Here is a 25,618-nt window from a genome sequence, read left to right on the forward strand (position 1 = left end):
AAAGCGACAAATTGTAGTTTTTGACGCGGCTCCATTTGTGTCAAAATTTGTTTGCAAATTATTGTTGACTCTATTTCTTTTTGAACGTTTAAGAAATATTAGACATGAGAGGAAATATTCAACGAATGTAAATTAATAGCAGTAAATTTGGGTGTTCGATCTGAATTTTCAGATCAAATACCTAAGGAAGAAGCAAAGAAATACCAAAAAATCAATAACAGCATCAACTGAATTATATAAATTTAATGTTTTTATAGATTGTATCATCAATAATTTGACAACTGCAGCAAAATAAATAAATAATACATTCAGTTTCATGTGGTTATTCCTAAAAGAAAATCTATAAAAAACTGTCGAACCTATCTTAAAAATATTTTTTAAAATATGTAATTTCAGTAAAATTATATCGGAATACATTTTCATCAGTAGATATATATTTTTACCAGTGAAAGTATCAATTATCTCAACTTTTATATATGTAGTAATATATATATTTACATATTTATCATTACTTATTTACATCTGATTTATAAATGTTACAGTGAATGTGTTCTAAGAAAAGTTTTAAGACTAATTATAGTTTGAGAATTTTTATTAGGTAAAGTCCAAAATACAAACTAAGCCAACTCATCTCTCAGGGGAAAATAAGCGGAAGAATAACTACAGACAGACATCACATCTCACATATTGCTCCATAGTTTGTCTGCATTTCGATATAACGCTTTGTTTTAAAAATATGAAAGCTATCCTCACCAATATTACTATAGACTTCTAATATAAAAGGGCTTATCAAAGTATATTCAAACCGAATTTTGGTCAATAGGAGAGCACAAAAACAATTATCACTTCTCAAAAGACAAAAATTTTCTTTTCGTTTGGGTTCGTCTTTTAACATACTCATACTTGGTCCTCCTCTAACATAGTGACTTATTTTAGTTATGATATCCGCATCCTTATCTCTTTTAGAGAGCGACGAAGGATGCTCCTAACATTCCAGATTGCTCCATCAGCAATTCGGGTGGATACATCATTCCAGGATACAGCGTGAAAGTCCATCTGCAAATAAATATAGATATTATTGTTGAGCTCCTTCTGCTTCTTAAAGACAGTTACAAAATTACAATATACCTTTGACTCAGAAACGCCATTTGTGCCAATTGGGAAGGAGTGATACCTGGAATTCCAGAAAGTCCAAGTTGTTGATATTTTAACGGATCTTGCAGAACTGAATGCTTTCCGGAAGCCTGCGCCAAATATTGTTGAAGCAATAAACTGTGCACTGCTTTGATCCACAGTTTTTATTCATCTTAGCGTTTTGACTTTGTGCTGGTGACGGAGAAGCTCCAGTTGACGATGCCGTGGATGGTAAGATTGATATATCAGGATATTCTCTCTCCAACGTCTTCTGTGTAATTGAATAAATGTAAGTATAAGGTGTTAAAAATTATAATATACTTAAATATACATATATACAAAACAATATGTACATGTGAAAACATACATGGTGGTTCATAAGTCGCTTTAGAATGTAAAAGTATTAGGAAAATAATTTTTTAAGACTTTCCTATGATACTTTGTTTAAAAATAATTGCAAATTGCACATAGTTCGTTAGTGCGAGCGAAAGAGAAAAAAATGCTTTAGCACACGTTGAGTTCAAGTAGCGCTGGAAAGAAAGAGGTTCAGGTCCGATGCAAAGGTGCAGCAAACGAAACATTTTTATGTTTAATTTTAAAATGCCAAAGTAATTTACGGACCTTATGTATATAAAATAAATAAATACAATACCTGATATGCATCCCCCGGAAGCATCTTCAGAGTTTTCATTCTTCAAGCACAAAGAGCCACCCTGAAAGTATTCCAAAGCGGCGATCATCTCGGCGTTCTTTTCCGTTAGCATTGCACTGAGGCTCTCCTTGCTTTTTATAGAATAAACTATGACCTCTTCGCTGATCTTTCCGATGATCACCCACCACGTAGACTGTAAACATATTATAAAGTAAAGTATTTTACTGATTTAAATTTATAAAAATATGACAGTTCATCACAGGCACTTGCTCGATGGTATATTATTCAAAATATACACATATTTAGTATGCACTTTAGTCATAATTATATTCAGTTGTTTCCATATTTTATACAAAGATGTATTATATATTATCGATCATACAATTCTTTATGCACGACTTATTGAAAAGTGCTATTTTTATTAAAATTACAGTTTCACTTATTATAATAAAGATAATTCAGAACGAGCCAACCTGGTGAGTGTTGAAATTTTTAACGAACTTTGGTAAACGGTTACCATAAACAAATGTGATTGTTGTTCCTTCCTTGTTTTATAAAAAAATATTTTTTAAATAGATAATTTTTAATAAAATATTTATAATTTCTGGTTAATAAAACGATAATTTCAATATTAAACTAAAGTTGTCAATGTATATATTATGGGAAATATTAGTGAATTAATTAAGGAATAAAATATGCATGTGGTAGGAAAAATAGATGAATAGGTGTTAGGGATCGGCTGAGGGCACAGTTAATAGACTATAATATATAAAATAATGTAGAGGAAATACAATAAAGGTTATCTGAAGAACATGTGGGAGGCTATTTATTTATTTACTATGGCCAAAACTAGGCGGCGCTCTGGTAACAATGACGTAGCAGTACATTCTTTGGCGGTTTTTGACAACCGGCGGCGCCTCGTCTACCGATCACTTACATTGATATAACGTGTAAGTAAATTATAAACTTTCAATAAATAATACTGCAGCGGCCTAATCTGTGTTTAATTGCGCCCCGTCTGCCAAAAACATTAAAAAAATAGCGTTTAAAAAGACTACTAAAGTTTTTTTTTAAATACATTAATAAATTTAAATATTTTAAATGTACACTATAATTAATTATAAAATTTGTAAAAAAATAATATTAATCTTCATAGTGTTTTTCTGATTCTTGTCGAACAACCTTAACTGCTTTTTATGTTTTTAGTATCTATGGCCAAATTTCATCATCTGAGTAACCACAGATCAATGTAGAATTACCCTCAAATTTATATTTACGCTATCATTCCGCCACAAAGCTAAAGTCTGATTGACAAGTTTCTAATTTCTGGCTTTAATATAATATAAACCTAAAACCCAGTAATACGGAAAACTCTTATTAAAAAAATATATTAAAAATTTAACGAATTAATTATCATCATTATTTTCTTGTTAAAGTATTTTATGTTTTAACTCCAAATAAAAATATGTATTTTTAACTCAACTACCTGTTTTAAACATATTCCCCTTTTATATAAGACATACTATACAATACAGATTAATAATACTATTGTGTCTTTAACTGTTGATTTACAAGTAAATCATTCATTACATCAAGAAGTATGCGACTATTAAATTGTTTTTATTATTATTATTTTGTGTAAAAATGCGTTTTTAAATGCGCATTTTGCGAAAAATGTAAATCAGACTACTATTAATAATCACGCATGTTCAAAGTATCAAATGTTAATTTGCAACAACACATTTGTGTTGTTGCAAATTAACTGTTTGGTGCGCATTGTGATCAGGCGGCGTCATTGCGCCTTACTTTTTTGAAAACGATGAAGGTCGGGCTGTAACAGTCATCGGTGAGCGCTATAGGAGCATGATAACCAATTATTATTGGTACAAAATCCAAGATATTGATATAGAAGACACGCGATTCTCACAAGACGGCGCAACTTAGCACACACCGGATGCAACATTGGATGTTTTACGTGAAAAGTTCCCAGGTCGCATTATTTCACGTTTTTGGTAACGTCAACTGGCCGCCAAAACCATGCGATTTAACGCCGCTGGGTGTTTTTGTGGGGGCTACGCTAAGAATCATGTCTACGCCAACAAACCCGAAACGTTGAAGCACCTAAAAACCAACATCCGCTGAGTTGCGCAAAATTAACGAAAAAGTCATCGAAAATATCGGCTGCTGCACACGGTCCAGAGGTTCTCCTTTGATATTTTCAAAATCTAGTAACCTCACTTAGGGGCATTTTACAGTACACAGCTGAAAATCGATAATCATCAACAGATTGTATACAAAATCCCTTAACAATTTCAAGAAGTGCTTTATGGAATACACGCTACATCGAGAATACAATGAACTGTATCCCAACGCTCCTAGAAAAAAAGATTTGAAAATACAAATACTTTTGTAAAGATATCTACGAAAATTGTTCAGAATTCTCTCTAACAATAAAAAATACTTCGCTTCATGATTCTCTCTAACAATAAAAAATACTTCGCTGTGATTCAAGATCATAAAGTTATATTTTAGACCGCTACTAACAAACTAACTAACGTAACACAACGCAAATCACCAATAGATTATTGAAGTGAGATGCGCTCCGCATAACGAATCAGAGCATTTTCAACGCTTTATCGTAAACTTTACAATTATGCATACTGAATTTCTATATTTATTCGAACGTCACTCCCGAGTATTTTTGGTTAAAACATTTATTCTTAAACTACGGGTGGGCCATAAGTTTTTGTATTTTGAAAATTTAAAAAAATATTATATAAGTATAATGTTTTTTATTTATTATTTCTTCAGTTATATATGTAAATATATAACTATCTGGGCTACCTCAAAACAGTGAAAGATCGACCGCCGTACGTGTACGGTAATACCGCTCAAAGGATTAAACATAAATTAACATGTGTATTTATTTTTTTTATTATTTATTTTGTAAACTATTTTTGCCGGAGATTGAAAAGGGAATTGGATGGGATGGGAGAGCAGCGATCGGTTGCACTAACTTTGTCTCGGATTTCTTCATATGAGAGAAATGATTAAAACCTAACTTGAAACAAGTAGCTTTTTATTTATTTATCATCAAATGTAAGCTTTCTCTGAAAAGATAGCATTGGAGCTCTGCAAAGAGTTGTAAAAAAATCTAGATATGAATTGCCTTAAGATCAGCATATGACCTCTTATTTTCCATCTCAAGTGGTGCGAATAGAGTAATTCGCTCCACACTCCCACAATACGATCTTGGAGTTCTGATAGTCGCAGGAGCAGTCCGGGGAGTCTGAAGCCGAAGTGATTAAGATATGTTCCCTAAAATAGCATGCGAACCAAGAGATAGCGACAGTTACTATCTATGAAATCACTCTGGTTTCCCTTCAAAACGAATAAATCTTTCGCCTTATCTATAAAATTCGTAATATATTTACTCCAATCTATAATTCTATTAATCTTTACGTAAAAAAAACAGGAAGATAATCCTTAACACGTTTACTATGCATTAACACAGTTACTCAAAGAACTAAAGCAATCAATTCTAATAATAAATATTTTCACATATCACATTACAAATTTTAATTAGTTTAATTTCCCTCTCACTGTTGTATAAGAGAAATAACTTTTTTCATAACAACACACCTTATTATGTATCTATCGATTGCAACAAAACACATGGTTACTCAATCGCATCAGATTCCCGGTAGTGGCCTTTATTTATGGCCTGTGTACACAAGTGAGCCATCGGAGAGAGCTAACCGTCAATAGCCACTTTGATCCTTCGTCAGTTCGCCGTTAATAACGACGCTGTTTTTGAACGATAATCACACGTTTGGCGGCGAGAGACGATCAATAATCGAAAATTACACACGCGATAGACAAACAGTTGTAAATCTGCCAAAATTGCCTGCCGGCGTCTGAACGGACTCTTAACTCATAAACAAACGCTTCTTGGAACACTCGGCCTCGGCAAACAATGAAAAATAGATTGCGCCGTTGATTTGCTAACACCAAACATGATTTATAATACTATATGTATCGGTAATTGATTACAAAACCGTCAGGCCAAACGCTATATTTTACAAAATGTGTGGCTAAAATTTAATAATATTTGTGTTTTTATTAAAAATTATAAAATTTACTAATCATGTATATGTTCAATAATAAATTTAAATCCCCCTATTTATTGATATGGATTATTGTAAAAATAATTTAAAACATATAAAAATTATTAATTATATTTAAAATGCTGTTAATAATTGTTTATTTCTCGAAACATGTTTTATTACAAAAAAGTACAATGATCAAAATCTGACGTCTTATGGCCAAAATTAAAAGTTATATTGTTATGTCATCTGTCAAAAATGGAGTTGCGGTGACAGTTCTGCAAATTAATTTAATGTAAATAAATCCAATATACAATCAAATTAGTCATGACGTTTATCCTTAAAACTTATTGGTGAGTATTTTGGAAAGATAACCTAAAAATATTTTTATTATTAAAACTTTTTTTATAAATATTAAAATATATTTATATTGTTGGAGGTTTGGTAGTGTTATTAGAAGGTATTTGAGTACCGCCGAAGTATCAACAGCTCTGAGACCCTTCTATTTTTCCGTTCATCCAGATTTATTCGGACGATATCCAGAACAAAGAGTAAACCAAATTTGCACATACTTATTTTATTCATAGTATACTTTAATGTTCTAACAATTTAGGCTGTCAACGAAAACTCTCTAAAGCAACTCAGTGCCATATTACAAGTCCAACAATCCAAAAGACAATCGCCATCTGTTTCCTTGTTATTTTACCTTAGAGAAAAGACCGAAGTTAAAGGTAAATAACATATTATTACAATGTATTTTAATAATTTAATATTGTTATATTGCTTTCAGGCAACTTTAAATTAGTTAAAATAACATTAGCTGGTAACAATGTACGACATTCAGTTTTAAACATTTTAAAATCTTGCAATATGTCAACGGAATACGTTGACAAAATATCTAAGCCGCCAGAGAAAGAAAATAAAACTTACAGGTATCAATTATTTCTTATATTATCGCTGCGTATTACATATGATCCATGTGACTTTCTGTGATAATAAATAGTAATTTAAATATAATATTAACTAAAAATATATATTAAGTGCATCTTTTGAGATATTTTAATTAAATTAATTGCCACTACTACTTGGAATTACGATGTACTTTTTTCATGCCTAGAAACAATATATTGTTATTGTTGTGCTTACCTTTGTAATTATCGGACGGTCGCTCATAAACAGCCACCTGGAAGTTAAACTTTCACTTGGGGATGTACGGAGGCGGAATTAAACAATAATAGGACTGGACCTAAATTAATATTTTCTCTTATTTTTCCAAGCTTCATCAAAGGATCAGTATAAAGGACTTGATACTTAGTCACAGCATCACAACTGTGAGGCTCTATGATTTTCCATGTTGATTATATTATATTTCAGTATAATCTTACATTTGTCTATTTAAAATGACATTGCAAACTGAAAATAGTTGTATTGAACCATAATTTCTAGACGTTATGAGTCATGAAAATTTCATGACACCAGAGCTTACTACTCAAGCAAACAGATTTTTGCTTTAAACTGATATATTGACTTTTACTACTTTGCCGAGAATTGTTAAACTCGACTTTATCATTGAATAAATAATCAGATACATTTTTAATGAGCTGTATGAAATTTGCTTCAGGAGTAAATAACATTTTTTTATATTTAGATGTAATCTCAAAAAACTAGAATGTAGCACATATGTGCATTATTTTAGGAACTTATTTTTTTCTAGTTACTTTATTTATATTTTTTACGTAGCTTATAATCATAATTGTTACATAGATCATATCTAATATGTGATATGTTAAAATAAAAAAATGTAATTTATACTAATTATATTGCTTTTTAGAATGTTTGGCGGTAGTAATAATCCCTTTGATGAAAACGACCCGTTTTACACCAGCTTTGTTATGAAAGAGCAAGTCAGTTCCGTTAGAGAAATGAGTTCTTTAAAGTATGTGATAATAATGATATATTTATTTTAATTAAATTACTTTTTTATTGCTAATTAATTTATTTTAGATCTTGGGTTAGAAAGAATCATTCTAGCGCTAGAGAAAAACATAATTTAACAACGGCCACTAGAGACCACATAAATGAACTGAAAAAAAATCTCACAGGAATGTATCAATTGAAAGAGGTACAATTTTAATGTTAAAGTAGTTTTTAATATAATTTTATATTAAAAGTTTTGAGTTTTAGATCAAATGGGACATTGGCTGGAACGTAAGTCATATAAGAGGCGGCTTACAAAGCTTAAGCAGTTTGGCTACGCAACACTCAGATAAAATGAAGAATCTCAAAGGTGATCATTTTAACTAAAATGTTTCTAGCTTTGATTTAATTTGATTTGTTAGTTTTCTGGATATAAAATGATCCTCTATGTCAAAGTTTATACACAAATGAGTTTGTTTAAGTAAGCTAAAAAATTTATTATCAACTTTAATAAATAACAGGTCGCACACTCGTACTTGGCCAGTTTACGGGAGTCAGTCTGGATGGTGATGTATATTTAGGCAGCACAGAAGTCAGACACAATTGGCTCGACGTAAGTATTAATATTAATCTAATCCCGGTTCATAAGAAAGTGATATTTCAGACATTAAAAATTATAGATTGCAGTGCTCTCTGCGCCAGCTAAATTATTTTAAATAATTCTCCACAGATACATATATTATATTTACGATAACTACTAGCTAAATCTTGGTGTACCAACAGGATATTTTTCGACCTACACAATTCATGGTCATCAACTTGAAATTAAATCCTTTGATATCCTTGGATACTATCCTCATGGATTTTGAAAACGTCTTTGACAGGGTTTTTTATGCCATTCCGCTGTGAAAACTAACTGAAAAAATAATTTTTGGATTTTCTGATAACCTTATTTGATTATTCGGAAGTTATTTCGTTAGTCATAATGGCTACTTGTCGAAGGTATATTTCACACCCTTGGTGTTCTGCAAGGTTCCAACCTGGGATCATTGCTGTTTCTATTATTAATAAACGAAATATAATTGGCCATTAGAGATTCTAAATTTTTGTTTTATGCCAATGACTTAAAAATGTTCAAAGGCGGACGACTTCTGAGTCAAAGGACTGTTGACAACCGTTTACCTTTCAGCGTTGGAAAGTGCAATGTCGTGTCGTTTTCCAGATCTCTTATTACCAGTGTAGTTTTCTTATTACTAAATGAAAATTAATTAGCTAAAGAGATTTCCACAAAAGTTTTATATTTATTATATTTTCTCTGCATATCAATAATATTTGTACTAAGTCTTCTATGCTGCTCGGTTTTATTATAAAGAACGCGTTTTACTTTGATGATCCATCAGTGATTTGCATATATTTTGCCATAGATTTGCTACAGCAAACTTGAAACAAGACCCTTAATTTGATTCCCGTGCGAACCCAAATATTCTATCATGTTTGAGAAAATTTCTGAGATATTTATATGTGAGGAAGTTCGGTTATTATCCTATTCCAGCTATTCCAGCATTTCCTATTAGGTTTCCTCTATTCCAGCGTTTTTTATTAGAAGGTTTGGGTTATGATTCGCGGTCTTCTCGTAGAATTATATATTGTCAAGTATTTCTTCAAATTACTAATAGATGTTGTGTTAAATCCTTTTATTCTCAAGATTTCCAGCATTAAGTTCCGGAAATCCTAAAGCAATGTGCTCAAGGCAACTTTCTGTTGGTCTGATTCATTTTGTTTTATTTAACATTTTATGTTTCATGTTCTTTAGATTTTAACTATTGTGCCGCATCATAGTAACCTTATTTTAATAAATAAATTATAATTCTATACTTTTATAGTTAATCAAAAAAGTACACCAACATGACGAAGCAGTAAAATCTATACCGACATTTGAAAAAACTTTATCGACCGTCTTGAGGAACATACGCATCAAACGCAGGTATATATTATAACTATAAACACCCACTGCATGTTTTCCACAAATAAAATATTTATTTTACAAATTAAATTATTATTGCACTGAAACAATCTGATATTTTCTTCAAATTAAATAGTAATTTTGTAGGTAAAACAAATTAGGGACCTAAATATGTTACTATGCAGCCAAACGATCCACATTTTCTTCAATTAAAATCGCATATTTAATTTAGCTAGTTTCTCCTTAAAATTTGTATTGATATAGCTAATAATGACCCAAATTCTTGTATGTTCCAGAGATACAATTTCTCTCGTATTTTTGTTTGATAGATCACCTTTGTTCAATTATCGCTTGCTACTACGAAACTACTTAAAAATTTACTATTTACTATTTCTCTCAAACATTTCGACTGTACTAAGTGTAAATAAACGATTGTTAATTTAGGAAATTCATGCCGAAGATTCAAGCTGCTGAATATTGCAATCAACTCAAACATTTGATGACATCCCTGGGAGATATCCATGCAAAAGGTGGAGGTTTTCCGATATCAGTTCCAAAATCATTATCGGCTTATGAAATTGTAGTAGAACCGTACGTTATCATTGTTGCATTTATAATCTAAAACACAAATATAAATATAAATTTTAAATAGAGAAGCCGGCCCACTTATGGTATCGCCTACCGGTCAGATCATCACTCCGTCTTCTTGTCCCGGGGATCAACTGGTCGGCTTTATAACCGAAAACCTCGACGAAGCAATGGAAGGCCTCACTAGATATAAAATGTAATAATTATATTATATATTTTATTTTAACATGATAAAAATATATCATCAAAATTTCAGAAATAAACACACGGAACGATCGCTTCACAAGGAATGCTTAGCACGACTTGGATTCTTAGAACTCATGAAGGACGATTGCGTGACTCCGGATCGGATGATACAATGTTGCCAGAAACTGTTACAGCATACTACAGAATTGCAAAATGTATGTATTTCATACATTATATAAAATGTAATGATAACTGTTTTTCTTTTTATTAATTTATAGGATTTCAAAGGTATAAGCTTATGGATTACGAGCTACTATTCAGTTTTGTCAGATGGCGTTATGTGCATTCCGTGGGATTGGAAATGGTAAACTCAAGCTGTGATAGTTAACCGATAGAATAAATATTAGATGGATATTTTTTTGCTTTTTGCTGGAAAGGGACTTCAATTTTTAAGTGCGAGTGCAAATGAAATTTTATTATTTTTTATATGATATTTTAATTTTCCATAATTTCTGTCAATAATGCAAAATATATTTTTCAATTGAATCTAAAATATTTTGTTTTAAATTCGTATAATACACAACCTGTAGAGAAATTTATATATTTTTAAATAATACACCAATATACAAATTGAATTACAAAATATAAATAAATAATTACAAAAATCACATTAAAAATAATTATGTATAATAAATTTTATCACAACCGCCTTCAAATAACATCTTAAATTTAACTCTTTGGTTGCCGAAATCTGATACATCGGCTTTTGCTTTTTAGACATGAATTGCCAAATCTGAAGTTCGCATTGAAGAAAGAGTCAAATACATTTTTAATAAATTTAAGGAGCAAATAGCATTTTTTAACATTTATCAGGGGTGGCCGCATGCGGCCCCGCCTTGAATATTTTTCCGGCCCACAAGATTCTTTACAATGTACGTTTAGTATCATTATTATTATATTATCTGTTTACATGTAAGAATAATTGTTAACACAATAATAATAACTCATTATGTGTCAATTTTTGACTCCAAAAAATGTCTAGTGTATCTAAATCTAATATGAGGATATATAATTTTACATGTGGCCCACGGAGTTATGATGCATTTCCAAAGTGGCCCGCAAGATCATTTGGCTTGGCCACCCCTGATTTAAATAGTAGTCCTAAGAACCTCGGCAACCAAAGGGTTATTATAAGCTAATAATATTTATAATAATATACGATAAAAATTTCCTTTAAAGATAAATACATAGAATTATGATATATAATTATTGATTGACTTCTTAACTTTTAAGAATCATAGAATTACTAAAAAAATATTAAATGAGTGCGAGATATATTCAGATATTGAGATATAAGACCAGTAAAAATATATTCTTCTAGAGCAAATATACCCCTTCCCGGTCATGCCCGAGTTAACTCAGAAATTTGTATTTTGTAAATTCTCATCTCTAATAAACCCAAATTTTTAGCAAGTTAAAAATTTAATTTGTACGAATATTTTTAAATGTTTTGCAATGACTGCATAGAAAAGGGTGGGCATGTACTGTGACCGAGAAAAACAATACAGTTGACCCCCTATAGCGTAGAGATTGGGACTTTGTTATAGGAATACTACACTATAGGGGACTAGGCACCCACTTTTTAGTATTCATTCATTGTAGGCTTACGCATTTTAAAAAAATAACTTAAAAAACTATTGCGTTTGACTCCCCTGGCACTCGCAAAATCAAAGACATTCTTCACGTGCATGTCATAAGAACATAGGGCACGTGCTCTTGTTTGCAAACTAAATAGTCATTTAATACATAAAAATGGGAAAAGTTTAATTCGCTGATTCCGTTAAATTCACAAAATACAGTTGAAAGAACCTAACCTCAAACATTGAATGGGTGCCTAGTCCCCCCTATAACGAAGTCCCAATTTTATTCTAAATGATATTCGATGATGAAAATATTATTAAATCCTGAAACTTTGTCAAATGATAATTGTAAATCAGCATGAATTTGAAGGTGAAAAGACTTAAACATAATAAAGTACATTGTTTCCGTTAACTAATTATAAACCAGAGATACAAAGTATAAAAATATACTTTTTACACTAGGTTACACATTAAATCATAGTTGAAACAAGATATATTTTTTAAATATATCTAAACAGGATTTCACCTTCAATTCATGGTCAAAAAGTCACATATTAGAAACATATTTATCAAAACATCTCATAATGATTTACTTAAGTTTGTATCTACACTATTTTTTCTCAAGAGTCAGTACATAAAAACAAATACACACAGAATTTACGTGATCGCTGAGAACATGGCTGAATTAAAAAAAATATATTTTAATTAATAAAACATTATAAATAACAATAGTGAAAGGACTCAACGATAAAAAACAATATTGCCCTGTATAGTTACATATACCGGTACCGTTCCTCAGGGCTACCGACCAATCGCATGTGCAGAAGATCACGCATTGAACGATGTTTTTGACGCATTAACTGTTAAAAATAAATTATCTAAATATTCTTACCCCACTCTACCGTGCCAAAGCTTTTGAGCATAGGTTTGAATATGTTTTTACAATACATTCAAATCCTTCACAGCGATATGCTGCTACAAAAAATGTCGGTTTGTACCAGTAGATAAGGACAGGCCCTACGAATTAAAATTATTTCAGCAACCGCTGTGATCAATCAGATTTTATCCACCGTAAATAACATAACTACAATTACTTATTATCTAATAGATAGAGATCTTCAAATATGAGTTAAATTGAACAAGTGGACCCTCAAAATACGAGTCGAATATTTTTTACAACAAACATTAGACACAGCACCAAATATATCTATAAAAAAGATACGTTAAAAGTCTATAGATTCGTCAATTGTTAATGCAATAATTGCTAGAAAAAAGTTGGCACTTCAACGAACAATTCAATTTTTTTTTTTTGAATAATCAAATATTCACAGCCAACATTCGAAGAGAATACACATCCAAAATTATTTATTAGGATTAACTTGTATGACTAATTTGTTCTTCTGTCTCGTAACCTTGGTCATGGGATCGCTGTTTATGTTTTGCAATTGTTTCAAATTTTGACTAGGTATACCGCTCTGTAAAATAAAAAATATTTAAATACATTTCAATAACAGTAATAAATATGCATAAAAGTGACGATCAATACCTGATGATATCTCGCTACTTCTTGTATCTTATTTAGAATCCTTGCATCGCCTTGCACTACGTTATCTCTGACTTTAATCTTTGCAGTCGTGGACGCAATGCGACTGTGGTGAGTCATAATGTTTTCAATGTCCGATTCAACTATGCGATTGTTCAACTGCCGAGGATATTCCAACTGCAGTGGCATTCTATTATTCGAACCGTTGGGCATCGACGAGCTATCGCTGTCTACGTCTCCGGCGATCTCGTTCATCAGTTGATTCAATGTATGGTAATGCCTAGCGGTTAGAGTGGTAGTTCTGCGAGCGTGCGCTAAACGAGCATGCTGTAGGGCAGCCCAAGCATCTCCGCACCGCCTTCGCCAGCCGCCGGCTTCTTGTTGAGCTGCCCCAGTAGCCGCTTCCAAAGCGACGCAAGTCGTCCGCAAATCAATAACCTTAAAATTGTTTCAAATGAAAATATTTATTTAAAAAATTAAAACTTGACAAAAAGAGCTCGCACCTTCTGAAAATATTTATACAACAAAGTCCTCATTTCGTTGTTCGAAAGTTTGCTCAAACGAGCCATCAGCAACTCTTCACCGCGCTCTCCTCTTTGCCCTCCAGAATTCACCAACAATTGTCCTCTGCCGCAAATCAATTCATTCTTATATTCAATCGCAGTATCAATAGCCTCAATCGCTTCTTCGTACTCTAATAATTTTCTTTCCTACAACAATCAAAAGCATTAAAAAAAATAATAACACTAAAAAATAGATAATATTTATACCTCAGTATCCGACAGAGATCTCTGAATCTTCCTCTTCTGTCCCAATATACACCGCTGATCGACCAAACACTCCCTAGTCTTTCTCAAATTCCTGATCTCTCTACGCAACATTGATTCTTTATCTTCAGACAAACCACATTTTTGCAAATCTGACGTCTTCTCTTTCAAGATATGATCTAAATGAGATATCCTCACGCTGACTTGCTTCAAACTATGCTGCTTCTTATCTTTGCCTTTCGGCACAACTACCAAACTAGACTCTTGCTTTTGTATATCGTCCAACTTACTCTTATCCTTAATAATTTCCAATTCCAAAGTATTCTTTCTTTTTTCGTCTCGTTTGATTTGCTTCTTAGCTTGCTCAATCTGTTTCCTGTAAGCCTTCAATTTATTCTCGTGCTTCTTGATCTCTTTATTATTATCGCAATCCAATCGCTTGCCCAACTCTCGATCCATCGAACACTTTTCATAATACTCCACCAAAGACTTGCATCTAAGTACGTGCTGATTCAATTTAGAATTTTTATTATCGCTCTTGAGCTTAGCCTGAGCATTAATTAAATCCAATCGAGCTTTCTTTAATTCTTCGTTCAAATTTGATTCTTTCTCGATGCACAGTTTCACGTTATTCTGCCTCTTTACGATCTTAGCCAAATCTTGAATCAGCTGCTCTTTGGCAACACACAAGCTCACCAATTCTTTCAATTGAACTTCCGAATCCTGTATATTTTTAATTAATTTCGATATAAGATTCTGCTTTATAGTATATTTTTCAAGAAGCGATCTATATTTCTTGCAAGCCTCGCTCGGAACAGGAGAATCGATCATCTTCATCAATTCTCTCTGAACCAACTTTGGCTCGGGATCTTCCGAAGCTTTATGCGATTCGACTATAATTTTTTGCGACTCCGGAGACACGGCGTTTGCCGCCGCCTTTCTTAACAATTCCAGTTCGTCGCCGGTCAAACTCTCACCCGGCTGAATCGTCTTTCGTCGTCCCATTTGCACGGACGACTCGGAAACGCAAGTGTCAGTCGTTTCTAAGTCTCCAGTACCGCCGCAATGCAAGAACTCTTCGCATCTATCGTACGTTAACTCGTCAGTCTTCTCTCTAAAGTACTCCATGTATTTACACAGCTTATCCGAGAACAAGAAATCGTCATGTTGAAGACTAGCATCGGAATCGACATCCGAATCGCTGGGTTCGCTCGGCTCCGTATCTTCCGTAATTCTCGGAAGAGCGTTCTTTGTTTTTGAGACATCGGAATCTTCCACTTCCGCATTTCCAATCGCCGACGGATTCAGACACTCGTCGCACTCTGCTTTTAAAAACATCCATTCGTTGATTTGTGCTATTTCAGCCTTAGATAACATATTAGATTGCAGAATCTTATGAAATAGACCCTCGGCGTTCGAAACCAATTTGATCCATTGCTGTGCAGCAAACTGTAGACCGAAATACTGTTCGGTTTTATTCGTATTCTTTTCAACGTTCAATGGAGTGTTATTATCGGCGAATCCGTTAACCGTAACATAATTTCGAATACCTCTACAACACCAGCATAATTCTAATACTTTAATCATCTCGCTCGTTCTAATCGGATCTGAATCTAAACAGCACACGATCCAAGTGAAAGCTCTTCCTCCGAACGAATCCCTCAGCATAGCCGTCAAGAGCGATTTTTCATAATCGACTGGTTTTTGATTGGCATTTTGAAGTAGCTCTCTTATAAGTTCTTCTAAAGATAAAAGACTAGGTTCTGGATATGAAGACAATTCGCAGAAACTAGCAGTAGATAATCTATGAAATAATATTCCTCCAGGACCGATCCATTTTTGCTCGATGCTAATTGTAAAAACAGTGTGACAAGGTTCATAACACGCATCGGCTGAACCTTTGGCCAGGTAGTGTAACGCTTCGATTAAACTATTGCATTTAGCTAACCCGCATCCTAAAAGATCAGTAACACCACCGTTGAGCAATCTCATCCATGTGAGATGCACAACACGATTTCTTTCGGGCATTCTATCTAATGTGTCGAATGCGTCACGCAAGAATCTCGGTATTATTCCAAAGTTTTGGTCGTCGTATATTGAGTCTGGACCTGAAAAAAATTAAAAAATTTACAATAAGTTGAAAGAATAAGTACGCATACTTTGTTTTATTTCTCAGAATTTAAGACAATCCAGTAAAAATGATGTATTAACACACAAAACGGGCAGTTTTTAACAAAATATATAATAATATATCAAATGTTCTGAATTGTATTGGTACATACGTTAAAATTATGTTACCAGTGGCTTTCAATCTGTGGGTCGCATAAGATCCAAATTAAAATCATGAAATTTGTTTTATTTCTAGTTTACAAAACGCTGACAAAGAAACTATATATCTTGAAACTCAAAATAAAATAAAAGAAAAAATTAGTTATATTATCCGCATTGAATATAAACTAAAGTAAAATTCAACTTTAGTATGATATAAATGAAGCGTGTCACATGTTTTTATGAATTTGTAATGTTGTAATGCATTTCTCTGATGAATAAACTTGAAGACTGGTCATATCTAAGCTTAAAGAAATATCTGCTCAACTTTTGTGAATAGCATTTTGGAAGTAAATTTTTTTATAAAAAATAATAAAATATACATTATTATTATTATAAGTGAAACTCATTTTACAAATAAAAGTTTCTTTAAGATGCCTGATTACATATACGACACTGCTCACCGAGGAACTGCAGTAAAAATAAAAAATCAATCAAGCACTACGAATTGCATAATACACAAACATATACAAGCAACAACCATAGAAGTTGCTGAAACGCATAGAAAAACACTAAAATAAATAAGTACTGCCCTCCAAAGCACAAACTCAAAACAAGACATTGATTACTTATTGATTAATTACCAGTGACTCTTGCAAGCGTAAGAACAAATTGAAACAAATTCAGATGTCGAGTAGTTATTTTTATATAATAAAAAACGGGTACTATTTAACACGGAATTATTTTAAGAGATCTGTGCATTTAAATATATACTTTGTTTAATAAAGGTAAATATTTTTCCTTGGAAAAGGATTCGCTGCAGAGCTAGTTATTCATGGGGTGTTCACTGTTCTGACCTAATCTGTCCAACAGTAATGCACAAACAATTCGTTTTGTTCACGCCAAACCAGTTTTTACAGCTTCAAAAGTGAAATAAGTGCAATTTTAAAAGACAAAATTTCTATCTTAACCATATAATTTGATTTAACAGACACTTTCGAGTCCAGCAACAAATGTAATTTTCATTCCTAAGAAAGATATCAGTTGGAGTGCATTATGGTAGTTGTATATTCCTCAACTATATAATACATTTGGTAATAGTCGAGGGAGTGAAATGAAAGAAATGAAACAGAAAAAACTCACCAGGTCCCAAAAGAGTGTACGTCTTGCCCGTGGCCGCCTGTCCGAAGAGCACTATCGAGGTGTCACAGCCGTCGAGGAAGCAGGCGAGCTGTGGCGCCGCCACCGCCATGTAGAGGTCCCTGGCAGCCGCGGCTTCGTCTCCCCTGAACGCCGAGACAGCCGCCTCAACCGGAAACAGGCGGCCATCGGGACACCGAACGCCGAGACCCTCGGCGCGCAGGCCGGGGTCGCCGGCGGCCAAACGAGCCGCCACCCGCACGGCCACATCCATTCCGTCAACAAACCGACGCTTTTGGTCCAAACGCGAGCCGAGACGGCCATTTTTATTTTACGACTTTTTTTATTTTTGCCCTTTTTTTATAGCACACTTACATTTGAACATAGAAAGAGCCCATTTAACGATATGTTTAACTTGCCACTAAAAACTTAATTTATAAAAAAATAATATTTATACAATTGGATTAACACTAATACCTACTAAATGTTCATTACCTTAATAGTCATCATTGAAACGTTACAATTATTGTAATATAAATGCTGAAAATGAGCAAATGTATTGTTTTTTTTTTGTTCAATCAAAATTCAAGCAAATGTTTTCAACTAAATGATCTTGTCGAGCAATCGTGCCAATTTTTAAAAAACGCTACGCAAATAAATAATAAAATTGCTTACGTACTAATAAAACCAAGATAATACGAATTCTACTTAGCTAAAATTAAATTAATTCTTACTTTAGTAGAACATCTAATCTTCTATTTCCAATATTTGTAAATATATTCATCGCTTTGTCAATATTTACATTAGTGTTCCTATGGATATTTATTAATGAAGTCTTCGGCCTTTTTAAACTTGAGACAGGGCCGGCCCAAAAGTGCTCAGTGCTCAGTGCCAGTAAAAAAACAAAGGTCATTTGGTAAGTTTTCCTGAGAGATGATGAAAAATCGTCACGAAAAATTTTGTTTAAAAACCATATCCAAAAAAATATTCGAGGAATCGGGGAGATATCGATACAGTGTTAAATATAATTACATAGCGCTCTCGTTCGGAGTAAATTGCACCCCTATTTGGAGTAATTGCCGCCCCGGGCGCAAATTTAGACTGGCATATACCTAAAGCCGATGCAACTGAATGCGTGCGAATACCGACCGAAAACCGAGTGTAGTGTCTCTTTCTAGAATTCACTTGTTTCATTCTAGCGCGTGTTGGAGGCGCCTCGCTGCCACTCGTGCTGACTTTTACTGTACAACCAAAAAACCTAACCTTTTTTTAATGATATTAAAAAATATGAAATTAAGAATAAATCAATACAATATCATTAAAAAAAGTATTCGGTATTCTCACGCAAACAGCTGCATCGGCTTTAGGCATATGCCAGTCTAAATTTGCGCCCCGGGCGACTGCCTTATAGCCCACCCTCGGACCTGCCCTAACTTGAGAAACTTCTTTCCGCTGAAGCTACACTAACTGGTAATGTAAAATAAATGGATAGTAACATACAAATAGTTGGATATATATCCTCGTCGATTCCTAAATGTTTTTTCCAACGTTGTGGATAGTTGACAAAATTAAGATTGGATACTGTTTCAGTTACAAGATTTCACAATTAAGTTGATATCTTAAATTTATATTTTCTTTTTTTTCATTACTAGCAAAATTAGTAGAGATTTGATCAACTTTCTATCTAAATTTCTATTTGTACTTAAAAATACTTTCGGCAATTTCCTTCGTTCTGCAATGGATTTCCGTCATCTGCTATATAAATTCTACCATCATCACGCGAAAAGCTACATTTTGGCAACCCATCAGAGTGATGGTTTTGATAATAGGATGTAACCATTTGCGGTTATTTTCAACCTATCGGAATTAATTAAGTGTATAATAGGTTTCGAAGGATTATTGAAAACTTGGCAAAACCAATCAGCTGCAGTTACGAAGTTTATATTATGAAAATAAGGTTTTGCGGATTTGTTCATCAAATTCAAGGTATTTAGATTATTTAATTACGTTTACAAAGGGCCTATTTATAGATGTATTTATTTAGGTTTATTATGGGAAAAACTTGGCGGCACTCTGGTAGCACTGGCGTGACGAACTCTCTTCTCTTGTCAACTTTGGCGGGCTCGCACTCCGATGCGGACCCGCACTACGTTCACTGCATATTTATATAAATAACACGTAACTTCTAAAATTTAAATATATCACTACTGCAGCTGCTCAATCTGTGTCTAATTACCACCCATCACCTCCCGTTGCCAACGTTTATATGTAGTTACTCAGATGACGACATTTATGGTATTTTTACAAATTTACTCTTTCTTTTATATTTGGTCGTTAGTTCAATGTTTTAATTTATTACATATAATTAATCGCTGAACTATTTTTTTTATGTTTTTGGCGGATAGGTGGCGACGGATCCCAATTACACAGCAATTGGGCCGCTGCAGTATTATTTATTGAAAGCTTACAATTTAGTTACATTATAACGAGGCACTGCCGGTTGTGAAACTCCCGTTGCGGTCCGCCAAAGAATGTGCTGTCCTCCACTGCCGGCTCATCAGTGTTACTTGTTTTTGCCATAGTAAATAAATAAATAGGCTCCCATATGTTCTTCAGATTACCTTTATTGTATGTCTCCTGCATTATTTTATATAAACCTATCAACTCTGCCCTCAGATAATACCAGGATTCCATTCTTCAATCAACGAGACTTATCCAATTAATCCGATTTTTTCCATTCTTGGTTAGATTTTCAATTTTATTTACACTGTGGTCATATATTAAATAGAACCCAAGAAATATAAATCTTTCGCTATACCAATTAATTTAATATATTTTATTTTATCCAAGAATAAATATTATACCTTCTAAATAAATAAAAAGACCCCCGTATCTTCTTAGTAAAACTTTTGAATTTCTCAACCTGAACTCGGCATTCATATTCCAAGATTTTAAAAACATAAAAAAATTGGCAATATTTCTTTATATATTAACTGTATTTCTACTACAAGTCAAAATTAATATGTATTTTAAAATCAAAATCGAAAAATGTTCGACTATTTTCTATGCATGCGAAAGAATAAAAAAACAAATTCCAACAAAACATATCGATTTATTTTCTTTATCTTTTGCTTAGCTTATTTACAGACAATAAACTTTCACAAACATTTTACAACGATTAAGTATTTGTTTAATTAATTAAATTTGTAGCAGCAACAAATTCAATCAAGTGGACCCTAACACCTATTTAGCTATTTTTCCTACCACACGCATATTTTATTCCTTAATTAATTCACTATTTCCCAGAATAAATACATAGATAATTCCAATTTAATAATGAAATATTCGTTTTATTAAACATTTTAAATATTTTATTATAAATTACCTATTAAAAAAATTTTTTTGCTATAAAACAAGAAAGGAACGCAACAATCACATTTTTTTATGGTAACCCTTTACCAAAATTCGTAAAAAAATATCAACATTCACCAGGTTGGCTCGTTCTGAATTAACTTTAGTATAATAAGTGAAGATGTAATTTTAATAAAAATAGCACTTTGTAATAAGTCGAGTATAAAGAATTGTATGATCGAGAATAAATATTAAATTTTTGTATAGAATAGAGAAACAACTGATTATAACTATGACTAAAGAGCATACTAAATATATGTAGATTTAAATAATATACCATCTTGCAAGTGCCTGTAATGAACTGTCAGTTATATTAATATAATACAAAATCCATTTCCAAAACCCATATTTTGATAAACTTAAATCAATAAAATACTATACTTTATAATACGTTTACAAAATATAAGGCAACGTGACGAGTTCCATTATATAGTTGTGAAAAAATATATTAATTCCAAGTAGTGTGTATGTAAATATTTAGTATGACTCAATCCATTGTATATTTTCTTTAGCTTTGTTCACAGTCGTAGCAAAATTATCATAAATAAATTACAGCAACAAATGCATAGGTAAATCAATTACACCATCGATAAACGGGTGTTTATAGTATCATGTATATACAAAGTCTTCCTCCAAAACAATCTCTCGCGGGACTTGAAAGCAGGTGGTGGGCAACGGAGTACAATGCGTCGATTGGTAATCGACGAGATACTCCTTCAGCAGAAAGAGGACTTTCTTATTCTTGTCCATGTCTCCCGGATGTTCGGACAGAATGAAGACCGTAAGAGCCGGGCCCTGCAGACTCAGATACTTCCTGATCAAATTGTATTGATCGGTTCCGAACAGATTTGGATAACGATCTGACAAGATCTTTATCAATAAATCGTTACCGCGATTAGTGGACAATTTAGATTCTTCGAGGCAAATTATTTCGTCTAGAGTGCGACGGATAAGTTTAACCGGTCCGGAGTACTCCTTCAATATATCGGCAATGTTCAAATTGACATGTCCTCTGATTACTTCTCTGACTAGCGACTTACATGAAGTGGGCATTCTCGATTCCGCTAAAGGTAGTATATCGTCGAAGGTAGCGTCCAAAATGATCCCTTTGACGTCCGGGTATTGAATGGAAGCCCAAGCTGTAGTATAACATCCTATGCTCCAACCGAAGAGCAAGATAGATTTAGGCTTGAAGTTTAATTCGTTTATGGCGAACTGCATGACGGCGTCCATCGCGTGTTGTTCTCGAAGCGGAAGGGGATATCCAGTGCTGCAGCCGAAGCCGGGGTGATTCCAGCCCAATACCGAATAGCCTGCATCGATCGGAGTGGTCATTATGCCGATTTCGTAAAAACCGGCATTACCTACAATTAGTAAATATAATTCAGTTAATAAATATAAGTTAAATTACACTACAAAATTTTTGCCATTAAGATAAAATAACTTTATTCAAATGTATTGTATTGATAAAAATGTATATATTTTTTTTAATAGAATTTTTAATCGAAAATAAATTATCGACTTCATTACCAAATTTGTTTATTGCTATCAGCATTTTTTAAAGTTTGCATCTGATGCCCCGAATTTATTTCCAAATAAAAGTTGTTAAAAACTAATTTAAGATCTTCTATGAGTCAGGAAAGATTAGGCGGACTCAGTTATCAATCGGAAGAAATGTTTTAAAAGAATTGGACATAGAAGGGCTAATTACAGATTTTTCTATAATGAAAGCCAGAAAAGTGGTAACTTAAAAAAAATATGGGTTTTATGATGATGTTCGTAAATATACTAAATTTAAAATTGTTTAACATTCATTATCTTACAAAATCAGTTCATCTGTGTCCTGTATATTGGGTCTAAACTAGAGTTCTCAATTATTCATAGTTTTCAACTATTCAAATATTGAATAAAAAAAGTATTTTAATGTATTTGTAATATATATCTCAGTTTTACCAATATTAATTTAGTTAACCAATTAGTGCAAAAAAACAATTAATTACCTGTAAAATAATATTTAATTAAAAAATAACTATTGAGTAATAATAATTATTTTAATTATTTTTATAATCGTTAAACTTTGTGAATTATATAAAATATGCACAACACAATGCTAAGCAAATTACAATTATGACGTCATAATTATGTGATCATGTGAATCACCTGCTTGTGAGCAAATACTTTTACTGATACCGAGCAATGAAATTGTAAAGTAATTGTTTGATACTTCAGGGACTTTAGTTATGCAAATCTTGTAATTTTATTTGTTTCGTTTGATATTACAACAACAAACTTGTAGACATAATACATTAGAATAACGAAAAAATCGCTCAGATAATTAACAAAAGCATTTCCCTATTTGAGTATATCATAACCCTTCGTACGGTGCATATAAAAAAAGTTCGCAAGAACTCTTTCATTAATTGTGTAATAAAAATATATCCAAGACAGAACACAATCGTTCCCTAAAACCCAATAGTATTATGTATCATAATGAATATTTGGTACTTTCCTGTTATTGGGGGTCAAATTTATTCTACAAAAATATTTATTCATTTTATATATGTATGTACAATTATATTTTGATCGAAAATGAATGTGCCGTACAATTCCTGCAAGTACCTGTTTTGTTGTGTTCATGGGGTGTTCACTGTTCTGACCAACGCTCGTCCGCTTAAATTTATATTCATATATTTATGGTCGGAATAATGAACACCCCATGAATAACTCTACAACGAATCTAATTAAAAAATGTAATTTATAATTGTCAAATTTAGATTAGATAATATTACCTTCCGATGTTACCACGAGAACGTCGCCGTTGGGTGATATACCCCGCCTGTCTACGAACATACAATCGATGTTGTCCATGTTGTTAGTGTTCAATTTATATCTCTTTCCGTTATGACCCTCTACTAGTTTGATTCGACCTTCCAAGAGCGCGCCATCGACGAACATGTTGAGTATGGTGGTCGATCCGGGATATATCAGTTTCAAACCGAAAGTGTTAACGGACACCAATCCGACGATGTTCATGATGATACTGTGCAAACTGTTCCACTCCATGCTGGGAGAAGGCATAAACTTGGGTTTGTCGGTCCGCTTCACTTTAGCACCGTCGAAGTCGACGGGCCAAAACGTAAAATCGAAGTCGTATTTCCTGAGCGCCACGCTGCCGGCCCGCGGTTCTCTGACGGCCTCGGTGAACGTCTCAATGAATTGGTTGTACTGTGGATTAGTCACCCGTCCGTAGCCTCTCATGCAGAGAGACACGACCGTGACGAGACCGACGCTGGTAACGAACTTGATCAGGGGAGCGAGGGAGGCCAGGTTGGAGTAGTCCCTCTTGTAGAGGTACATCCCCACGAGGGGCGTGGCGTAAACGCCGACGTTCAGGATGAAATTCAGGGAGCTGATTATCCTTTCTCCCAACAGCTCCATCGTGTGAGGGGAGTACAGCTTATCGTGCGCCCCGTCCAGGTACACCTTGAAGAGCCGCGGCCCGAACAGACACGACCAGATGTGTTTCGCCGACATTTCTGTCAAAAATTCGCCAAAACACCGCAATGCTTAGGACCGATTCACAGTTGTCATCGAAAGTTGCCAAATTCAAATTTAAAAAAAAACGCTAAAATAACAGCTAATGATAGCATTTAGGAGCTAACTAATATTTGAATATGCTATTATACTTATCTTCACTGGCACTCGTATTAAAAAAGCAAAAGTACAAAACTTATATTTCCTTTACTGTTACTGTGCTGTGTAGTTTATACACATGCAAAATTGAGTGATTTCAAATTATAATATTCATAAATTTCACTTTAATAGTCACAGTAAAGGGCAACATGTAATAGTAATTTAAATTTAATTGTTGAAAATAGAAAAAATCAACGGCTAAACGGCACAAATAGCCAAATAGACAACTTTAAAGTGAGGTCCGAAAGCTACTGGTCTACAACCGCACCAGGCCCGGTCGGTGATTCACTCACTCGCGTGTTAAGTGACGGGAGCGAGTGAGAGATAAGAGCGGCGTCTCCCGCACGCGTGACGTGTATAATCGCTGTCATTGCCATTATGTCATTACAAAACATATCATATTTTTTAACATTAATTACGAAAAGAAAAGTATGTTTATGCAAAAAATATAATTAAAATTATATTTATTCAACAAATTCTATAAATCAACACAGCAAAATTACATAATAAATAGAAAAAACTTAATATAAATTATTTTTAATTAGTTTTGACTTATTTTTCAGCAGAAATATTACATTACCGACGTCTTAATGACGTTGGTGGTAATAAT

At 33.1% G+C, this 25,618-nt stretch overlaps 3 protein-coding genes and 1 long non-coding RNA gene across 6 annotated transcripts; 2 read left to right on the forward strand and 2 right to left on the reverse strand.

Annotated features, from left to right (window-relative positions):
* Window positions 1-6,131: 6,131 nt before the first annotated feature.
* Window positions 6,132-11,099, forward strand: LOC148235593 (T-cell activation inhibitor, mitochondrial). 3 transcript variants are annotated; one of them, XM_088183967.1, is made up of 13 exons: window positions 6,132-6,245; window positions 6,332-6,443; window positions 6,506-6,623; window positions 6,683-6,824; window positions 7,724-7,828; window positions 7,897-8,014; window positions 8,077-8,179; window positions 8,331-8,422; window positions 9,693-9,793; window positions 10,217-10,363; window positions 10,425-10,556; window positions 10,617-10,761; window positions 10,825-11,099. In XM_088183967.1, exons 1-13 carry the CDS (start codon window positions 6,220-6,222, stop codon window positions 10,912-10,914), a joined length of 1,431 nt encoding a protein of 476 aa, XP_088040093.1. In that variant the 5' UTR covers window positions 6,132-6,219; the 3' UTR covers window positions 10,915-11,099. The 3 variants fall into 3 exon arrangements, with proteins under 3 accessions (XP_088040093.1, XP_088040091.1, XP_088040090.1); XM_088183965.1 differs by having other exon boundaries at window positions 6,132-6,242; window positions 6,326-6,443; XM_088183964.1 differs by having other exon boundaries at window positions 6,132-6,240; window positions 6,321-6,443.
* A 96-nt stretch (window positions 11,100-11,195) lies between these two features.
* Window positions 11,196-18,201, reverse strand: cos (kinesin-like protein costa). Its single transcript, XM_088183963.1, has 5 exons — window positions 17,908-18,201; window positions 14,500-16,604; window positions 14,233-14,439; window positions 13,733-14,167; window positions 11,196-13,661 (listed from the first exon to the last, which is right to left on the reverse strand). The coding sequence occupies exons 1-5, from the start codon at window positions 18,176-18,178 to the stop codon at window positions 13,548-13,550; spliced, it is 3,132 nt and encodes a 1,043-aa protein (XP_088040089.1). The 5' UTR covers window positions 18,179-18,201; the 3' UTR covers window positions 11,196-13,547.
* A 1,802-nt stretch (window positions 18,202-20,003) lies between these two features.
* LOC148235595 (uncharacterized) lies at window positions 20,004-21,007 on the forward strand. Its single transcript, XR_015809368.1, has 2 exons — window positions 20,004-20,199; window positions 20,310-21,007. It is a non-coding gene; the product is annotated as an uncharacterized LOC148235595 (long non-coding RNA).
* LOC148235596 (phosphatidylserine lipase ABHD16A) lies at window positions 20,997-24,904 on the reverse strand. Its single transcript, XM_088184630.1, has 2 exons — window positions 24,105-24,904; window positions 20,997-22,679 (listed from the first exon to the last, which is right to left on the reverse strand). The coding sequence occupies exons 1-2, from the start codon at window positions 24,847-24,849 to the stop codon at window positions 21,925-21,927; spliced, it is 1,500 nt and encodes a 499-aa protein (XP_088040756.1). The 5' UTR covers window positions 24,850-24,904; the 3' UTR covers window positions 20,997-21,924.
* Window positions 24,905-25,618: the final 714 nt, after the last annotated feature.

Source organism: Plectrocnemia conspersa, unplaced genomic scaffold, assembly GCF_051122295.1.
Source record: "Plectrocnemia conspersa isolate PC_06_02 unplaced genomic scaffold, ASM5112229v1 ptg000004l, whole genome shotgun sequence".
In the NCBI taxonomy this organism is placed as follows: Eukaryota; Metazoa; Arthropoda; class Insecta; order Trichoptera; family Polycentropodidae; genus Plectrocnemia; species Plectrocnemia conspersa.